Below are 19,831 nucleotides of genomic sequence, written 5' to 3' on the forward strand. Positions count from 1 at the left end.
GAGTCATGATCACAGCTGACCGTGTGCTTTCATAGATTCATAGGTGCAAGGATGGACAACTCTCAGAAAAAAAATAAAAAGGAAAACTGCCGCTTCTTAACGTCCGCAACCGCCATAGCTGCGGACGTCATGCTGAACATGCGCCACCGCAAGTTCAGCATGACGACACAAGATGCACATCGCACGTCAGTTGCTGCACACAGAGGGTTTACAACACACACTGCAGAAAGCATCTAACGTTCTGTCCACGGCCACGGGCTGAGCTGGCTTGTCGGCGCATGCGTAGTGCGCGCTGCTGTGAACAAAGACCGCGAAAGGGGAAAGAGGGAGGAAGGGGTGAGAGAAAGCTCGGCAGAAGAATGGACACACAAGGGGATATCCCATGAGTTCAATACAACCAAAATTCGAATTACCCGGGTTCGATATATCCGGGTTCGAGTGTATATATAGTCATTTAAATGCAAACTCTAGAGTTGTATTTTACAGTGAAATGACACACAGTAAAATAAACAAGACACAAAGCATTTCACCATTCCCTGGATATAGGGGCAACTCCCAAAGCATTCACCTTATAATGATAAGGCATGCCCGGAGAACAATTCTGTTATTAAAGACTAAAAAGCTTTATTGAGCAAGTCAACTCTGCTAATGAGTTGTGACAGAAACTTAATCATATCACTGCCTTTTAACAAGGGATCGATTTACTCGGAAAAGAGTCACACAATTTGCTCATACCATGTCAAACATTACGTGCGGCTAAATCATAGTTCTGTGCTTAGATTCCAGGTCCAGATTCATAGATAACCTTCATACGTGGGGCCCTTTACAGAGTTCCTCTGTGTTTCTTTTAAAGAAACACACAAAAATTCAGGTACACAGAAAAATTGTCAGCTTATTACCTTTTGCAAACTTTTACTGCTGTTACAGACTTCAATCTTCAATATAGTAAACTGAAGCTGGCTACATTTAAATTAGGCACAATCATTATTTGTAGCCAGCCTTTCTCGGTTTTAGCCCTTAATTATGACATCACTAAATGAAGTAGTTTGTTTTACTAGTGCGGTCATAGCTACGAAAACCAGTAAAACAGTTCAGCCAACAGAGCTGATTTTTCATATATAAACAAGTAAAAAGCACACTCACCGGCCTTCTAGGTGATCAAAGTCTAACAATGAGAGCTCTTTTGTGTCATGAGACAAATATATAGTGTCTACATCCTGAAACCAGATACAAACCAAATATTGTATTCCCAAAGCGCACTGCTGGCAAGCATGTAGTAACTGTATAGGTGCCTATGCACTAAGCACCAGATTGAACATTTTCAACCTAAGCATGTGCAATTAATTACCAGGGCACACAGAAGTCATCACCTTCACTAAACATTAAACTGCATTAAACTATCAAAATCAATGAAAGAAGAAAAACAAAACAATGTCATTCTCTTGTATGTTAGCACCAGCAATCTTAAACACTGTCTAGTAATTATCGTATTTGATTGAATGTAATATGTCTTTTTTTTTTTTAAAGGAAGTAGGAGTAAGAAATTGCTTTACTGCGTTATAATCACATACAATTTGGCAAAAAAAAAGCAGACTATCCCATAATTACTCACACACTGATTGCTGTGTAGCACAGATTAGCCCCCAACTTTGAGATAACAAAGCAAAAAAGAACTGTGGTTGCAAATCCATTGCCAAGCAACACAAGCTCCCAGTGACAACTATTTAATGAAGGCTATCAACACGGCGCATCACATATCGAAGCATTGGGGAAGCTTAGAAACAATACACTTGCACACCAAGTGTTAATTTGATTGTCTCAAAAGGAATGTGACAGAATGTACAAGGTGTAGAGTCTGTCGTCTATTTTTAATTTTTGTAAACGCACTCAGCATACACAATGTTGCTGATGTTGCATACTAACGGCTAACGATTAGGGCTCAAGAAAAGCTGCGCATTGCTCATTTTCACGTGCTATACCGATACCGAGGAAAACAATTTTGTCCGATACCAATACCGGGGAAAACATTTTCCTCCGTATCAGTACCTGACGACATCGAACTCATGTGCCGCCTCAAACAAAATTTCTCAACTGTGTCAGGTGTGAAAAACGGGCAGGGAAGCTGCAGTTTCAGTTATACATGTGGCACCAAAAAAAGAATAAGAAACACTGGAGCGGAGTAGATTGGAACCCAGGAATCTCTCGTTGGAAGCGAGTATGGAAAATCGTAGCTATCACAGCATCCGATCACCCCAGGTGCAGACTGCAACACTCTCATGCTGTGCTTTGCACATCACGGTCTCTATCAACTTCTATCCCTGCTTGATTTAACTACGTTAAAACAATCTTTTTTTCGGCTTCACCTTAAGAGCACTAAAAATTGGTAGTTATATTAGAAATTTGTTTAAAAAAAAAACTGAAATCGCTGGCTATAACCCGATCCTAGAAAAAAAGGGCATGCTTTGCTTTCACTCCATTGCTATACCCAGTTATTGCCGAGTATCGCCACACTGCAGCTGCTGCAATTGCTTACATGTCACTACAACAAAGCGACTCTACTACACAGTGAACTTCGACAAAATGCTGTCAAATGGGCTTTTTTAGCCTCTTTGCTGTGCATTACTTAGTCTTGTTCAGAACAAGGCCACACTATTTAATGCAGCACTACACTGAACTAGGCTCACAGCAGCCCAGCCTTGACTGGGCCAAGGCTTGAAGCCAACGGCATGAGCTGGGTCTGGATCTATTCATGCATGTGCCTGCTTTGGGCTCGTGATGGCTCACTGTGGGCCTGAAATAGGGCCAATGGTCCAGGTCCAAAGTTGAAAATAATCACCCTAATTTACAACTTAGAATATGGAAAAATAAAACATCACCCGACAGTAACATCAGCAACTGACAACACACAATATGAAAACAATGTTCAAATGCCCGGACACATTTTTCCTACTTCCACTCTTTGAGAGTGTCAAGACAAGACTAGTGTTAAGTGTCCACTTGTCCCAGCCTCAGTTTAGCATTACAACCATAGCCCCTCCCACCCCCACACCAAAAGCAAAAAAAAGAGGTAACGAAAGATAGGCTCTGTTTATATTGGAACCTTACCCATGCCACATCTTCTCTAAAAGGGAGTCCGTGAAAGTCGCACATGCAGATGTACTGAGCTGAGAAGTTTCCACATGGACCTGGCTCTGAGGCTTCGGCCGACTGGTTGAACTCGAGCATTGGCTGAAGTCTCACGGCTGGTACTGCTTCCACTCGTCTGATTATCAACCTTTGAAAGAACATGAGCAGCATGTGTACTTCACAAATTTAGCGAATGATTTTTTTTACGCACAAACAATACAGAAAAAATTAGTCTTCCATGCAGCTCCGTTCAGTAACTACATGAGTTGCAATGCCACTAATGTAGCTTCACTCGTGGTAACTCTCTTTACTAGGTCTAAAAACTTACTAATTTCTAGTATCATGCAACAGTTGTTGCCTTTTCCACAAGGAGCAGCAACCCCATCAAACCTCTCTTAAGGTCTATGTCAGGCTGTTGCCTCCACTACTCACCTGGGTTAGAGCAAGCTCATATAATTTATTCAGGAAATTTTAGATATATAAGAAAGGCCAAAACTTTCCTTTCATTCTGACCTTTAAGAGAACAGAATTCCTTACCGTAAAGTATTATACAGTAGAATCTCGGTGATATGAAAAAATTTGTATCATCTGAACATTCATATCATCAAAACGAACAAAAATAAGTATGCAGAAGCATAAGAAAGGCAGTCGCGCATATCTGTTTACATCCGAGATGTTTTATTACGGTCGCTCGGTCATAGCTCGGCACTCGTGGCGCACACACACAGAGCGACAGTCTATCGCGACATCAGCGACGCGCGGACCGCGTGCCTCTGCTGACTTCTCGCGCCACGTAAAGCACGACAAGAGACAGCAACGTGCCAGTCGCGTGGCACCACAGACTGCTCGCGATGTGTACAGGGCGACTAGCTGTCACGAAGCCTACGATGTGCGGCCCGTGCGCGCCTGCCACGTGCGCCGCCGACTACTACTCACGGCCGCGCGCCGCTGCAAACCGGCGATATGCGGCCCGCCCGCCTCCGCGTATTTCTCGTGGCGCGTACAGCATGAATGGGGATGGCGACACGCGGGCCGCCAAGAAAACAGAGAACGGCCGACAAGAAAACCTCATGAAAACAAAATACCCTAACTGAAATGCAGTCCTTTCCTTCAAGATGACATGTGAGGACACTACTAAACAAAAACAAATTTTTTTCCACTAAAGGAGTGGAAGTTTTTAAACAAGTACGAGTAATAGCCAGCATTACAGGTGGTTACTGTTTTAGCTCCAGTCAGCTGTAGTAAGTAGCTGACATCACATCTGCCAACCTGGCAAAACCAATACTCTGGAGAGTTTTCATTCATGCCAAGGGAGCAAGTGGGGGTAGTGTGACCAAATTTTCAGGCAGTGTCCAATGAGTCATTTTGAACGGACCTAGCTGTGACAGACATTGCTAGCTTCCGAAACCTGTAGAAGTAGGTTTGCTCACAGCATGGTCCAGATTGGTGGCCTTCACTGGCAGCAGATGCTGGAGGCTTGTGTTACACATTCAAGAGTGAAATTCAGTTCCAGTTTCAGATCAAGTTTGCCACTATAAGACACACTGTCGTTACATCCATACGTTGTGGCAAATGGAAAAATATCTCCCTTTTCTCAATGTCGCGAAGTGTGGAAAATCAAATTATAAGATCCCAAAAACATCTGCAAATATCTCTTCTTGGGCTCTGACAGCACCATGACTTTAAGCACACGATAATTCTAACTTTACACTGTGCACCGCAAAAAGACGGCCTAGCTCTAGACATACACTCAAGCAACTACAACAGCAAACATGAAATGCAATGTCCCACAGCAACTTTGCCTTAGGCTTGATTTGGCTTTGATCGGCTTCTTAGCAGATGGTGCTAGTGCAGCCGTTGATGGTGATGCTAGCAATTACGATGCAGCTGCATGCAGATTCCACAGTAACGCTTACACAAAAACTATTCTTGCACGGGCAGATGCCACTTATCGGCAGATACAGGGCAGTGGTCATACAATCGGAAAGTTCAGTCGAAAATCTGGAGTATTCCAGGCAAATCGGGAGGGTTGGCACATATGTGACACTCTTGCACACTTTTAAGTTGGTCCATTATTTCTAAACAATAGCAGAGACATGGCCAGTTACCTAGTCTGAGGCAGCAAAAAAACTTCCTTCAATTTTTCATTTACAAAAGAGTGGTAAACAATTTAATGTATTTCTTGCAATTATTGTATTTAAGTAGCATGTAAACCCTTGCTTCTATGTCTCCACAACAGTCACTATCAGTATAGCTGTGAAACGCTGAGTAATGCTGCTTCACTCGTTTAAAATGTTAATGGTGGCCAAAGGTTCAATAATTCCTCATTATGTTTGGACACAAAAACCTGGTGCTGTATGTAACACCTGCCTGCTTTGAAAAACTGTTATACAGTAGCCACTAGTCTGCACATCAATCATTCTTGAAAAATGTGGCAAAGAAGGTCATAATATAGTAAAAACGCATTCCCAGCAATGCCTGCGTACGGACTTCACATACAGCAAAAAAAAAAAAAAAAAAAAAAAAAAAACATTGCACGATTCTTACAAGGAATATAAGATACTGCCTCTCAGATGAGCGTTAAAGAACTTTTATGAACAGCAGCAGACTGTTTACGTCTTGCAGTACTCTGTTACTCAAGATAACACCTCTAAAGCATTAGCTTTAGAGCTGCTAACTGTAGCAACGGCTAATAACTGCATCATACTTTCCCAACATTAAAACTTTGCTTTAATTTTCTGCACCAGAGTGATACCTCAATTACATAGCATGCTTCATGGAGGGCTGCAGACTAGTTTAAACAAGCTGATGTTCTGCAATATGCACCAAAGCCTTCAGAATGTGAGGTCCACAATCCAAGCAAACAGGCATTTCTGGATTCAACCCCATTCTCTTTACGTTCCAAGTTGAGCCAGTAGCCTCAATCTCGGTAATAGACCAACACAGACACTTGGCAACAAGTATCAGTTATGCACGAGTCCCGCCCTGCCAATTTTTCCACTACTTTGCACCAATGAACAGTTCTAGAACACAGTTGCTCACATAAACTTGTCAGAGTAAAAACAAAAGCAACTTACTCCAAAGGCACTTGTGGAAAAATGCTTTTTACAGCAGTTCCTAGCTGGATGATCATGTGGTCAACATCATTCGATTCAGGATCAACTGAATAAAATGTGTAAACTTTGTTGTCTATGGTCAGGCAGAGCTGTAAAGTTAAGAGGAAAGAATAAAATGAAAAAGGATGCTTTGCAGAGTGTCTTAGCCCAAGTGCATGTTACATAGAATACAAATTTCAGAAAACACCACGTGAATCCATGAACAAAAAAAAAAAAAAGAGGTGAGGTATACCACCTTCTACATCTCACCTGGTTTGGCTTTTTGCTTTCTACAGTTTGAATCTCCAAATAATGAAATGAGTGCTCAATCTGAAAAAGAGAGGTATGCAGCACAGCAATTATTAATTTTTGCTGAGCTCCCTCACATGGTGGCCAGAACCAGACAAATGCACTTACCTTGGTTGGTACTTTGGCAGTGAGGATAAAAAATCTACATGAAGAAAATGCCTGAAATAAAAATAATTTGAAAATACACCCTAGGGCCTTTATTTTTTTTTTTTCTATTTTTTAACACCAAGCACTTTTAAAGTTCTATAAGGTTTAGAATATAAAGAAAAAAGGCCACAATAATGCCAGCAGTAAATTTAAAGGAACTACCTTTTCCATACTACTTTTTTTTCAAAAATTCTCCTATTAAACCAAAAACTGACAATTATGACATACAATAGGCATATTATAGTTGTAGAAAGCTTTCATAAATTGCAGTTTTCTTTCTTTGATACAGCACAAGCAGTTCCTAAATCATAATAAGCTATGCAAGCCTAAATTCCCTTGAATCAGGTTTAGTGCTGCAGCGACTTTTTGATCGGCAATTGAGAATAATGACAAGATAGTAATAACCGCAGCCTGGTACATGCAGCTATTGTTTTCCAAAGAAAGATACATTACCAGCACTCTGTTCTCTGTCTTGTCCTGCTTGACTTCCAAGCGCACCATGCACTTGAATGACACCTTGGCACTGCGGTCCAGCACATGTCTAATGCTGTCTGCATTTGGACAAAAATAAAACCAAGCAAGCTTTGTGTTTTTCATCAATCTGTAGAAGTGCCTTAAGTACAGAAAACACTTTCTGCATGTTTTTTGGCTTAGCTGTGCACCGGGAACACTAATTCTGTAGCACGACTCCATGCACAGTCAACAAAAAAAAGGGGGGGGGGCTTACGCTCTGCCTTTAAGGGCATGACGCAACAGTATTAATGGCTCACATCTCCGGCCGACCTCTCCACCTTTCTTCTCATTAAATTATTCTTTCTCTCTTTTAATTTGCACCGCTATTACCCCACACATACTCATTAGCATAAAGTCACAAGCTAGCACATTATACAAAAGAGACCACCTGACATAACTGTAAGGTCCCACTTTAACCGAGCCATATGAATGTGCCAATGCGACCTATGGGCAGCGTGTCTAACCCGAATCCAATGGACCTGGAGAGCTGTATCCTGATCTCACCCTGCCATTTCAAAGGCAAGCCCGAGTTGGCAGCACCTGCAAAACGCAGCCACATGTCATGTGGCCTTGTGATGTGACACAACCCCGCAACCATCAATGCACAGCCTGCCACCTGCCAAATACCACCTGCCAGAGGCATACTCCTGATTTTTCACTCATAACACCGGCAATGCCGACGCTGGATTCTCTGAGAAACAAGGCCTTTAACTCCAATGCGTTAAAAAGCTAATACCATAACAACCTTGCACAGTCGGCATGTCACGCAGTCCATGCCATGAATCTATTTCTCATGCTAATCTGAGCTGATTACAGTACGACAATATTTGCCGTCACTAAGCGTAACAATGCATTTCACTCGCTCCAGTGCTCAATCCATGGGGTCAACCCCCTTATGCTTACAGAAAGGTAGCATGAATTTAAAGGTATTCCACTACCCAGGTTAGGATGCACACCAGCAGTTGTGCATCTGTATGCCATCATCAAACCAGTGACCTTTACTCAACATCTTTGGTTAAAACTGAAAACAGCTAATGTGACTGCACTCTTTAAAAAATGTTAGGCCAATTTGACAAGCATAGGCTTAAAATATGCAATACTCTACATAAGGACCAACATAAACTGTCCTAGTCGAAAGAATGTAAGAAAATATAGCTACAGAGTGCATACCGCTCAAGATGGCATATTTCTGCACTGTCCACCGATGCATTTCAGTTTACATATGCAACACAGCAGTGCCACAGTTCTTAAGCGTAAAGTGATGTGCAAAACAGCTAAAATTACAAATGTATTAAGTGTAAATGTCGACTGATTTAGATTTTGCTACAGCTAGTGACAAGTGAGACATGTGGTTGACCACAAGATGGATTTCATAAACGCAATGGGTGCTCTGCCACTCTGGACATCAAATATTTATTTGCTTTCAATGGTGGCTTTCACACCAAAATAAAACTATTTCCATCAATTACCGATCACTTATTATATGCCTTAGAAACATTTTCTTCTCTTTTTGGCCAAACTAATTTCACTCAAAGAATATAAACCTAAAACATACATACAAGCAATTATCAAAGCATGCCAGTAACCAACAAAAGTGCCAGTGGGTGTCTACTGAATGATATAAAAACGTTATGAGCTTCAAGGAGTACCCAAGAGATCTCTATCCAGGCTGCAACAGATACAAAATGCAATTTCGCAATATGTTCTGCAAGCACACATAATTTGAACAGATGCACTCCTTCTTTCAGCATAGGTTACAATTGAACACTAGTCCCCCTCCTAGCAAGAGAGCAGTTGTGAAGTCTTCCTTTGCTTTTCAATAGCTTTATTCTTTTACCTTCCTTTCCAATACTCAAACCAGAACTATGTGCACTATAGCAAAAATCTGTCTGAAATCAGAAGCCTGAATGTCAGTCAACTGCCCTGCGCTTACCACTCTCATTTGGCACGTCGAGTGCTGTAGTGCACATGTATGTGTACATATCCATTACATATCGACAACAAAAGAATAAAAATAACCCAGTTTTCAGATCCAGTACTTTTTAAGAAAGAATGCAATGCAGCTAATGAAAGTTGTCATTTCAGCGATATTATGCTACATTTCAGCATGCGAGAAAAGTGTAGTGTCAGGTTTCTTTATATGCTTTCCAATGCATGGATGCAAGCACGCACACACGCACGTACGCGCTCGCACGCACACACACCCATTACACACACACACACACTATATATATATATATATATATATATATATATATATATTAATTAAGTACAAGTGAAACTGATGTCACTAAGAGGAATTCATAACGAATAAATATTTTACATGCGTTTCTAGTGACACCATCGTACTATGATCACTATATGGTGAATTTTTATAATAAAGAGAAATAATTTACACTGATATCACAGCAGGTGCTGCACGAAATAACTGCTAAACGCAAAGCACATTCCATGATAAAACAAGTTTAAAGTACTTCGCACGGCTCGCACACTACCACAAGATGCCTATCTTGTACGCCCCTTGTAATTTCTCTGTGCTTGTAAACTAGTTCCCCCATTGTTTCGATAGATGGCCTGAGATATCAGTTGCGTCGACAAGCGCAACGCCAGAGCTGCGATGCCTCGTAAAGCGTGTCACCAGACGATGGAGGGAGGGCCCCTCGGATGTGCGGACAGAACGTCGGCGCTCAGTAAACGTCCAATCGGAGAACGTCAAGCGTGAATAGTTACGCTATAAACTAACTAAAAATTATTCACAGTCGTACATTACATGAAATGAAGAGTTTACTCCGAGCGCAAGACTACGCAACGGCAAAGGTACAAGATGAGCTGCTGGCGATTAAAAAATAATAAAATGAGCAGACTCAGCGCGCTGGTCCAGCAAGTTTGCCGTAGTTGCTAAAGGCCTGCAGTTGCTTACGGTATTCGTAAGAGGCGACCGATTACAAATTATTCGAGAAAAAGGAAAGCAAGTATATATACGACACCCAGCTTGCAACTGACAGGTAGCTAATCACCGATGCCTTCGGAAGAGAACACCTACCGCTCAATTCCTTCGTAATAGCGTTCTTCGTGGACATTATTCCTCTTCAGAGTTTTCTGTCATCAGATGTATCCATAAAACCGCGCTACCTTGGTTCAATCGCAACAGCATAACCACAAGACAAATATTTACTTAAAAAAATTCCCGGCCACAACCTTACTCTGCCATTCCCACTTCTGGGATCAGCACCGACTGCGGGACAGCATTTTTTTGCTGCCGTTTAAACTTTTTGTACTTAAATATTTTAAGTACAGGCATGAATGCAAGTAATATTAATAATTAATATGAATAAAAATAGTAACTCATGACGTTTTATATCTGCCTGCGTTATATCTGTGCCTTTCAGCATTTTTGCGTCACCGTTTCGGTGCGCGACGGCGGCGGTAGAATAGTCAAGGCGCCGAGGAGATTCGTGACCGAGTTAACCGAGGTACCGAAGGACCGAAGCTCGGAATTCGAGGGCTCGGTTTGCGCGTGTTATGGCTGCGTTGCAGGCTCTGAAGGTGGTACTCAAAAGATCTGCTGCAAAACCTGCCGTCGTTTGGCGCAGAGGCTTGCGAGGTTAGTAAGCGATAGCTGCGTTGCTTGCGTGGTGCCAGCAAGTACGCCGTTTTTGATAGCGCAGTTCATCACTTCCTGAAGAGACCACTTCAGCATTCACTTGAACAAAAAGTGTTGAAAGTATGGACGAAACGGAATGTAGTGATATCACTGCGCGAGCAGTGGAGTTCCTAAACTGGCGGAAGTATAATGAAGCGAAAGGTTTCCTATCCGATGCTGCACCTGACGTCATGTTCGCTCATGGATGGGACCTCGTTTTGCCCGTTCTGTCTGCAATAGAAAAGGAGATCGACGCAAAATGTGACGAGAACGTACGTCTATGTAAAGAACTGCTTGAACTGATAGGGTCTCGCGGCAAGCCTAAGGAGGTTCTCATTTCTTTACTAGAGCACCTCCAGTTGGTTAAATCCAACGCGGGATTCCATGCGGTTCTCCAATGTCTTCAAAAATTGCTACAGAGTCCTTTAGGGAACAAGCTGAAGTTTTTGAATATGATATTAGAATCGCTGTATAGTCATTTAAAACAGCTGTCGGCCGCCCTTGCCAAAAATTCTGGGGAGCAGGCTTCTGACGATGTCGGTACTAAAACGCTAGAGAATGAGGATTTTAGCTGCTGCTTGAATGCTATGGCCGAATTTTTCTCTGAAGTTGCACGTGACGGTGATCTTCAAAAAAAATCGCAGTTGGTCGAGTACCCTCGTACAGAAAACGAGCTGTTCTTGAGATACCTGATGCTGTTTCTTGGTGAGGTCGCTGTTTTGGATCTCCAGAAGCGACCTGACGCATTTCCAAATTTTGCTCAACTTTCAGCTGAAAGCCTTGTAAGCCACATAAGCAGCCGTACTACTGATTTGATTAAGTTATGTATTTCAAGAGAGGAGAGACGACAATGTAAGGAAAAATCAAGGGACACTGAGGACCTCCCAGAACCCGTGTCTCCTATCTGTCGGGCAGTCTTAGCCTGGTTGATATTTGTGGAAAATCTTGAGCAGGACAGCGTGCCTTGTGTTTATGCAAGTCGATATGTATTTGAACATAACTTACAAAATATCATGGTTCTGTTATCGCACAGTTCAGGAAATGTTGTTGTTAAAGGAGTTGCACTATGTGCCAATATGGTGTCTCGTCTCAACTGTGGAGAGTTCTGTTGCTTGGACTTGGATAACAGCAACTTGATGTCACTTTGGCGCTGCTTGGGCAAAGTAATGATCTACAGTGATTCAAGTAAAGCTCGGAAGACAGCTCTGCATGCTTTACTTGACTACATCAAGTGCTTCAAATATGAGGCAAGATACATCCTATACTGCCGAATGCTGCAAGTGGAAAAACACACTGGGTTACGTGGCTTATTAATAGACCTCTACCGCAAGGACATGCATGCCACTTTAAAAACAAACTTTCAAGATACCTTCTTCGGAATCAATTTTGTCGACTTCCTCAAGATTATTGTGTCGAACTTTTCTTCACAGAATGGAGTGGACATTCTTGATGACAGTGACTCAGTGTTGGCAGTGCTCAACCTTCTGCGCTACTCTGCTTTTGTGATGCCACACCAAAGACAGATATGTGCTAAGGCAAGCCAGTCTGTGTGTGAAATTGCAACGAGCTACACAGGCCAGGTGAAAAAATTATTGGATCAAACAAGAATTCATTACGAAGCCGAACTGGAGCACAGCAAAGAAGAGGTCAAGTGTGGCAAGAACCCCAAAGATAGTTTGTTTCCAAGTTTACCTCCAGAACAAGAAGCTGAAGTTCTTAAAACTGCACTGACTAGGCTAGACCTTGTAGAAAGTGTGCTAGTCCTTGCAGTTGATACTCTCAGTCATTGTGTAAATCAGTTACTACAGTAAATATGTTTTCTTCTGCTGTTGACTCAAAGGGACCATTTGGTTATGACTAAAGAATGGTTGTGCTCACTGTTGGCTGTTATCTTTTGTGCAGTGGTATATTTTAGAACTAATTTTGACTTCAATATTGTTTACATAACAGTATTGCAATAATTGGCAAAAAATTCTACATTTGTGATTATGATGTTAAATGTACCAAGTTATGCTAAGGTTGCATCTACTGTTTGTGTTCATGTTTCATGGCCTTTTTTTTTTTTCCTTAAATATACCGAAAATGTTTCTAGACTGCTTTCCTTTGCATCCTTTTTCTTGGCAGCTGACCACTTCAAATGTGCTACAAAAGATACTACATTAGGTGGGCAAGAACAAAAGGACAGCATCAGTGATTTGGTTTCTGGGCAGGCTGGTGATATCAAAAACAGCATTCTCAGGTCTGCTCTTGAGTTCATTCCTCAACACGGCTGGACATTGAAGAGCATTGCAGCTGGTAAGATAAGAGGTTAAAAATGCTGCCTTTGCTGTCATTTTGCAAAATTGTGCAGATGGAAAGTTGGCTTTCATTGAATGCACAAAACATTCCTTTGTTCAAGGTGCCAGCTCCTTGGGGCTCTCCAGTGTTTCACATGGTCTTTTTCCGGGTGGGAGCCTTGATTTGATTACATATTTCTACCTATCTTCAAATGATGAATTGGAACACCAACTTGCTAGTAATGCCCAAAAAAGTGACCGCAGGTTAGATACAATTTCTGATCTTACCCTTATCATTTTCCTTTGCCTTAATGTTGTATCTCTTTTTTTCTTTTTGTGTGTGTGTGTGTGTGTGTGTGTGTACAGAGCTTTAACTAAAGGAAAGTCTGCATTCATCGAAGATGCTGTTTGGAAAAGACTTTCACTTCTAGAGCCGTATAAGAACACATGGGTCCAGGTGCATATAGTTTCTTTAATTGGTTTTATCAAGATTTTTCAAATGGTAAAGGTACCTGCACTTTTTGCACATTGCAACAGGCACTTGGCATCTTAGCTTTGCCTCAGAATGTCCCAGTTGCAGTGTCCAACCTGGGAGACCTGCTGGATGTCATTTGGTACCATGCAGGGGACATGTCAATTGATGTAAGCATTCCAAGCGTGCAAGGTGCCTTGTGGCATGTAGGTTGTAGCAGAGAAAGTCGAGACATATTGGCTCTTACTGCTTTTCCAATTTGCTTTCTTGCAGATGAGTTGGTACTCGAAAAGAGCTGTATTAGCTACACTCTACCAGAGTTCTGAGCTTGTATATCTGCAAGATAAATCTGTCGACCATGCTCAAACTCGGGAGTTTCTCAACAGGCGTATCAAAGAACTTGCTGCTTTTACAAGCTGTGTGGAACAGGTGTGTGCAGATTTGTGTGGCACAGACTTCTAAACTTATTTAATAGCACAAATGGTTTTATTTGAATATATATACTCCATTTCACAATCTCTGCAGCACTAAGAAAGGTAAGAGCAACCTGGGTTAATTGAGGTAACATACAGAATATAGTTGCCTTCCTACCATATTCTTAAACCATGGTTGACAGGCGTGTAGGAACACAACTGTGTAGCCATGTGGCTGCACTTTTGTGAATGCTAATAGCTTTTGCATGTGTGTACATAGTCTGATGAAAACACTAAATCTGTTGCGTTTTCATAAATGCTAGGTGAAACAAGCTACTGGCATGGCAAAAGATGTAGCAGAACTGGGTTTCTCTACGGTAAGTTTTCATCCAAGAGCATTTACACAATGGAGTGAATAGTGGTAAGCACGCAGATCAGCTGTGGGAGACCTATTCAGTAAGCCTTGTTTTAAAGTGCATATTGTGCACAAATGGCATGAAGTTAAAAAAAGGGCTCAGCTATAGCATCACATTCTTAGTGCAGTGAAGTACTAAAATTGCAAATAATGGAGAGCATGCTGCATTTGCTAGCTTATGCCTTTTCCTCTAGTCTTTAAACTGTCCACAAGCCAGCACCATTTGACAATGCTTTTGTATCAATGTAGATTGGACTTACAACTATTTTGTGCACCAATGTGGACAGTTTCTACCCAAACTTTTGAGCTCGGAATTTTTTGGTGCTTTAATGCTTGTTAGTAAAGGCCAATTTTTGCAAAACTGTTTTGGCTGTAATGAAATTACATAATGTAATGAAATTGACTTCACGTGTTCCTACTCGTAGCATGGTGGGATTTGTCTTGTCATGTTCTGATAATGTTTTCTCTTGCCTTTTTTTCCCTACAGCTAAAGAATGTTCTGGGCATTAATACATGGTGACAAAGAATTTTAAATTTGTGATGTTTACGACTTATCTTTAAAGGAAATAAATCTGAACAACCTTAGTGTACATCATGATCATTGCCACGACTATTGTATCATTGCTCTCACTGTCATACGGAATATTACAGGATCATAGTCCAGAAGTGGATGCTGCATTTTAGTTGATGCGAAGTGTAAAAATGGGACCGCTGGGCGCTAAAAGATCAGTAGAGAGCCCTTTGCATAAAATTCCATCATATATTGTTTATATATACTGGAGCTCGTTCCGCACCCATGGAAGAGTATAATTTTGGAGAAACAGCAACCTGCCATTAAGTCCTATCTTCAGTGGTGAACAACTAATACACTGCTTTTTAAAATAGGAAAAAAAAATGGTAAAACAAAGTATTTTATATTAGTGGTATGGGGGGGGGGGGAGGGGGGGGTTGCAGAGAGCAACAAACTCTCTGGTAACAGCATCACTGTAGTCTGATATACAGCTCGTCTCTGCTCTGATTGGTGCACAAAATTCCTCTGTAGCAAAAAGCAGTCTGCTGTTAAAGTTTTTCTTGTTGCCTAAACAAAACATGGATCCCTGTAAAGTTGTGAGTGTAAGAGTTTTGATGCTGCTGCCTTGTTTCATATTGTGAGACATGAAAATGTTGATTTAATTGTTTGCTGTTACGATTGGTTTATGGAGTAACACAGGACACCACTGACCATGGCCTTTGTTCCTTTGTTACCAACTATTGTTCTTTTTTAAGTTATATCCTACTATGTATAATACTTTAGAATGCATGATTTCGTGTTGGTGTAAAGAGTAGCTGTGTGTATAATAATGGTCTTGGGTTTGGCGTAGTTTGTACTTTTAGTTGTGTGTTCAAAAAGATTCCTGAAGGTAGACTGGTAGGCTGTGAGTGGGGATTTGAAATTAATGTGGAAGCTTGGGCAAGTTGGTAGTCGATCATTATTAACACAGCGTAATAGACGCAGTTGACGTATCCGTGTGCCGTGTGTGTGCCTCTTTTTTCATCACGTCTATTACGCTCTGTTAACAATGATTGTAGGTAATGTTATTAACCAGTGTACCAGATTAATGTTTGCCCTTATGCTAAGGTAACGTTGGTTTATACTGAATAATCAATGAATGGGTACTAATGATCAAGCTTTAAATGCACTCTGCTAACCAAGTAGAGTGCATCTTTCTAATCAAGTTTCTTTGGCAAGGGCTGCATATTATATTGGCATACTTTTGGGTAGGTCACACATGCTTCAAGTCACATAGGAGGGTATTGCTGGAAGTCGCACCATTTTCTAGATCAGTGCATGTTTTCCGACAAAATGTTTGTTCATGTACCAAAATACTTTACCTTTCAAAATATGTCCTACTGCTTGATAGTTACGGCATATGACTGGTGAACCCAAGCAAAAAGCAAGGCATCCATGCACTGTGCGATATTGGTGCACGTTAAAGAACCCCAAGTGGTCAAAATTCCTGGAGCCCTTCACTGCAGCGTCTCTCATAGCCTGAGTTGTTTTGGAATGTTAAACCTTATACTACACTAAACCAAATCTTTCACAATATGCTAATTGTGATAAAATGGTAAAATATTGTAATAGTATATTTCTTAATTGAGGATGTGATGCTAGCAGTTTACGTAGCAGTCATTTTCGTGCTCCATGCATTATCCTCACACAGATTGTAAGACATCTGCCATGTTGCTTGCGTGAAACAAGCAGAGTGAATTGCAACTTCAGAGGCAAATATCCTGGAACGTGCGCCTGTTAGAATTCTATTAAATATAGTCTATGCACATAACTGGCTCAAACAATATAAACATGTACACTAACTGCAGTAACTAGAAAGCTCAATTCATTTTAGTTAGGGTATCATTATCCTGTACTTCCTTTGTTGTCAATATTGACTTCTATGTGTCCCATTCCTAAAGACCTCTGATGAGGGTCTTTAAGGTATTAAAGTGAATGTTGATCAGTGTTAACCTGTAATTTTGTGCCAACCTGGCCTTGTAATTTCCATGTGAAAACTTTCTTGTACTACTAATCGTTTTACCCCACTGTGGTGGTGCAGTGGTTGAGGCGCTCGACTTCTGTGCCCAAGGATGCGGGATCGAATCTTGGCCACGACGGCCGCTTTTCGATGGAGGCGAAAAGCAAGGCATCCATGCGCAGTGCAATATCAGTGCACATTAAAGAATCCCAGGTGATAAAAATTTCCGGATCCCTCCACTGCGGCATCTCTCGTAACCTGAGTCACTTTGGGACGTTCAACCTCACAAACCAAACCATCATTTGTTATAAAAAATTGGCAGTGGCTTAGCTCAGCAATGCCAGGATATACGTAACGAGAGGTACAGGTTTCACCCAGTCTAATCACATGATCGGTTACATGGCGGCCTTCACGTCGTCTTCCATCGCCGCATCGCCTTCCAGCAAGGTCAGGGCACGCCGCTCTGCATCCTGACGCCATCTCTTGGCCAAGCGCTCCTCTCTTCGCTCTAGCATCTCCGCCTCTCGCTTGGCCTTGAGCCATTCATTCTTCCTGTTCTCAGCGGCCAGCCGCCAGGCCGCAACTTCTGGGTCAGACGAGTTGAGATTCTCCAGCATCGCTCGGCAGCGGCCCGACTCTCCTTCCTGTGGCAAGCGGCTATACCCCACGGCTGTATCACCCTTCATTTATACAGTGACGCAACCTCCTTACGCATGCGCAGTAGCGCGTGCCGTGCTGATGTCACTCGGCTCCTCGCACATGTGCACAGCTGGCGAAGCAGTCGGAGCAGCGGTGAGGCGTGCTGTGACGTCACTCGGCTCCTTGTTCATGCGCAGAACTGCACCTGTTGGAGGTACACGAAACGGCGAAACTGTGATCAATGTAGCTCTCACTACGAAAATTGACAAAATCTAATTTTGGATGACCGGTGTATATTTGAAGCCAAAGACTGGATCTAGGTACAGAAATTATGCATTGCCATTCTCTAGAATTGGATTAAGTAATGCATTGTTTTCTTCATTCTTGTGTTTGGCTTTATTTCATTGCATTTGCATTCCATTCCACTGTTGTGCCAGAACACTAAGTAGCAGAGAAAATAATTTTTCCACTGGTTCTCTGATATGTGGCCTTGTGCGTTTGTAAAAAGGCATTTATTGTGAGATCAGAACCACGTCTTCTTCAAACGCAATTTGTGTAAGATGTAAAAATGTGTTCTACAATATTGCAAAAGCAATACTACGCCAGGTCTTACTACCCGTCGCTGTGTGCCGTGTCTGTGGTCCCTCATAAAAAAATCAGCCTGCCATGAAGTTTGAATTCGCGTTACCCCTACGCCACAGGCAGGAGCTGCCAACTCTGGTCGCTCCTTTCATACGGGAGGGTGATATCAGAATCAGCCTGCCAGAACCGTTTGCATTCTCGTTATTCCTACTACACACAAGCATGTAGAGGAATAATGTAGCAGGCTAAAGGAGCTTCCGCAGTTGCTTTCGCACTTCAACTAGGGTTAACCAGAGCTAAACCACAACAAATTTTTTTGAACATGAAGTAGTCTTTGGTAATGCAGAGTAATAATGAAAAAAGTTCAGCAAAGACAGTAATGTTTATGTGTATGAATGCGAAAGCATTGTAGCCCTGCAAGTCAAATGTTTTCAAATGAGATTTTCGATTTGTATTAAAATTTTTTCCGCTGGTATTCTATTTCATGTGCATGCTTGTGTATTCGACATGCACTGCCATACTTCATAGGGCATCTGGGTGTCGTAATCGCCAAAGCCTCTGTTTCAAGTCATACCATTGGAAATAAATGTTGTTGGTTTGAATCCATGTCATGAGCTATCCTCCAACTTGACTAGCAGATCTATCCTGTATGCAATGAGGAATACTATGGCACCAGCGGGACTGTTTTATGAGGTATGATAGCATCACAATTTTGATATGAATATCGAACGACTTGTAGGGTTGTCTGAAGTGGCGATGGCCTCGGTCGTGGCTGGGTCTACATGGCGGCATCTAGCAATGCAAAGTAATGCATTGTGGATTCTCAGCTTGCTGTGTGCATCATATGGCTGCTTGATGGGACTTTTATGACCATTTTGCGAGGATTGCAAACAATAAATGCCGCTGACTATTCTTGTAATGGAGCATGTATAATTGTAGAAGAGACACAACCCAGGTGTGCTTATGCAATGCAGCTGAAGCGTGCCAACTCGTACATGATGCACTTCAGATTCCCTTAGCTAAATCCTGTTCCATATCAGTGTCCTTTTTGTTGTATATTTCAGGAACTGAGGAGTGCTTCTCCTTGATTGGGAAGTCAAAACGCCCCCCTGTTTCAGCCACTGGAATCGCATTACTGTCACCTAAGAAGCAAATCAAAATACATGAATGACATCCAGGATTTTTAACTCGTCGCTGTTAAAATTTAATTACAAGATGAAAGCTCACAATCCTGATGTCTTTCTCTTTGTTAACGATGCTTCTTGAAGCACTAAAATTCTCGTGCTCCAAGCCACCAGTTATTTTTCGCTCCAAACTCCACACCCTACCTTCAACCAACAGACAAAGGCATTATGCACTCTGTCAAGTTGCTGCACAAAACAAGGTTGGTAGAACGCCTGTTGCCGTTTTACTGTACCAAAAAAAAAAAGATGAATTCATTAAAAGGACCCTGAAGAAATTTATGGTCATTTTAATGCAATAAATTTGTAAGATGTTTGACTAATCCAGTCACATTTAAAAGCTCTGCGTGAACCCTATAATTGAAAAATTTTTGAAAATACAATAGTGCACTACCAATTAAGACCATACCTCACCGTGCATTTTTAGATGACTCTGCTCATTGACATTGACTAGGCCATCTGGGTACACCCAAATGACGCTGGAGGGACGAGGCAGTCTGGCGTCGTTGC

General features: G+C 41.8%; 3 protein-coding genes across 9 annotated transcripts in view; 2 read left to right on the top strand and 1 right to left on the bottom strand.

Annotated features, from left to right (window-relative positions):
- The window catches only part of LOC146205198 (F-actin-uncapping protein LRRC16A-like), a 137,177-nt gene extending 126,756 nt beyond the window's left edge, over positions 1-10,421 (bottom strand). For all 5 annotated transcript variants that reach the window (XM_084589901.1, XM_084589903.1, XM_084589902.1 and 2 more), the window contains exons 1-7: positions 10,234-10,421; positions 7,131-7,228; positions 6,639-6,689; positions 6,492-6,551; positions 6,204-6,331; positions 3,106-3,274; positions 1,144-1,217 (exon numbers count right to left, since the gene is read on the bottom strand). In XM_084589901.1, coding sequence (XP_084446027.1) covers positions 1,144-1,217; positions 3,106-3,274; positions 6,204-6,331; positions 6,492-6,551; positions 6,639-6,689; positions 7,131-7,228; positions 10,234-10,270 — 617 coding nt within the window. In that variant the 5' untranslated portion in view covers positions 10,271-10,421. The remainder of the gene's footprint in view (positions 1-1,143; positions 1,218-3,105; positions 3,275-6,203; positions 6,332-6,491; positions 6,552-6,638; positions 6,690-7,130; positions 7,229-10,233) is intronic.
- A 175-nt stretch (positions 10,422-10,596) lies between these two features.
- Positions 10,597-19,441, top strand: Coq9 (ubiquinone biosynthesis protein COQ9, mitochondrial). 3 transcript variants are annotated; one of them, XM_084589907.1, is made up of 8 exons: positions 10,597-10,794; positions 12,958-13,128; positions 13,232-13,373; positions 13,476-13,566; positions 13,647-13,787; positions 13,855-14,010; positions 14,318-14,371; positions 19,205-19,441. In XM_084589907.1, the coding sequence occupies exons 1-8, from the start codon at positions 10,713-10,715 to the stop codon at positions 19,226-19,228; spliced, it is 861 nt and encodes a 286-aa protein (XP_084446033.1). In that variant the 5' UTR covers positions 10,597-10,712; the 3' UTR covers positions 19,229-19,441. The 3 variants fall into 3 exon arrangements, with proteins under 3 accessions (XP_084446033.1, XP_084446032.1, XP_084446034.1); XM_084589906.1 differs by lacking the exon at positions 19,205-19,441 and adding an exon at positions 14,897-15,012; XM_084589908.1 differs by lacking the exon at positions 19,205-19,441 and adding an exon at positions 14,897-15,012 and having other exon boundaries at positions 13,647-13,751.
- LOC146205200 (glomulin-like) lies at positions 10,801-12,948 on the top strand. The gene has a single exon (XM_084589904.1). The coding sequence runs from the start codon at positions 10,917-10,919 to the stop codon at positions 12,642-12,644; it is 1,728 nt and encodes a 575-aa protein (XP_084446030.1). The 5' UTR covers positions 10,801-10,916; the 3' UTR covers positions 12,645-12,948.
- Positions 19,442-19,831: the final 390 nt, after the last annotated feature.

This window comes from Amblyomma maculatum, chromosome 1 (assembly GCF_055883805.1).
Source record: "Amblyomma maculatum isolate TAMU_Amacu chromosome 1, ASM5588380v1, whole genome shotgun sequence".
NCBI classification, from domain to species: domain Eukaryota; kingdom Metazoa; phylum Arthropoda; class Arachnida; order Ixodida; family Ixodidae; genus Amblyomma; species Amblyomma maculatum.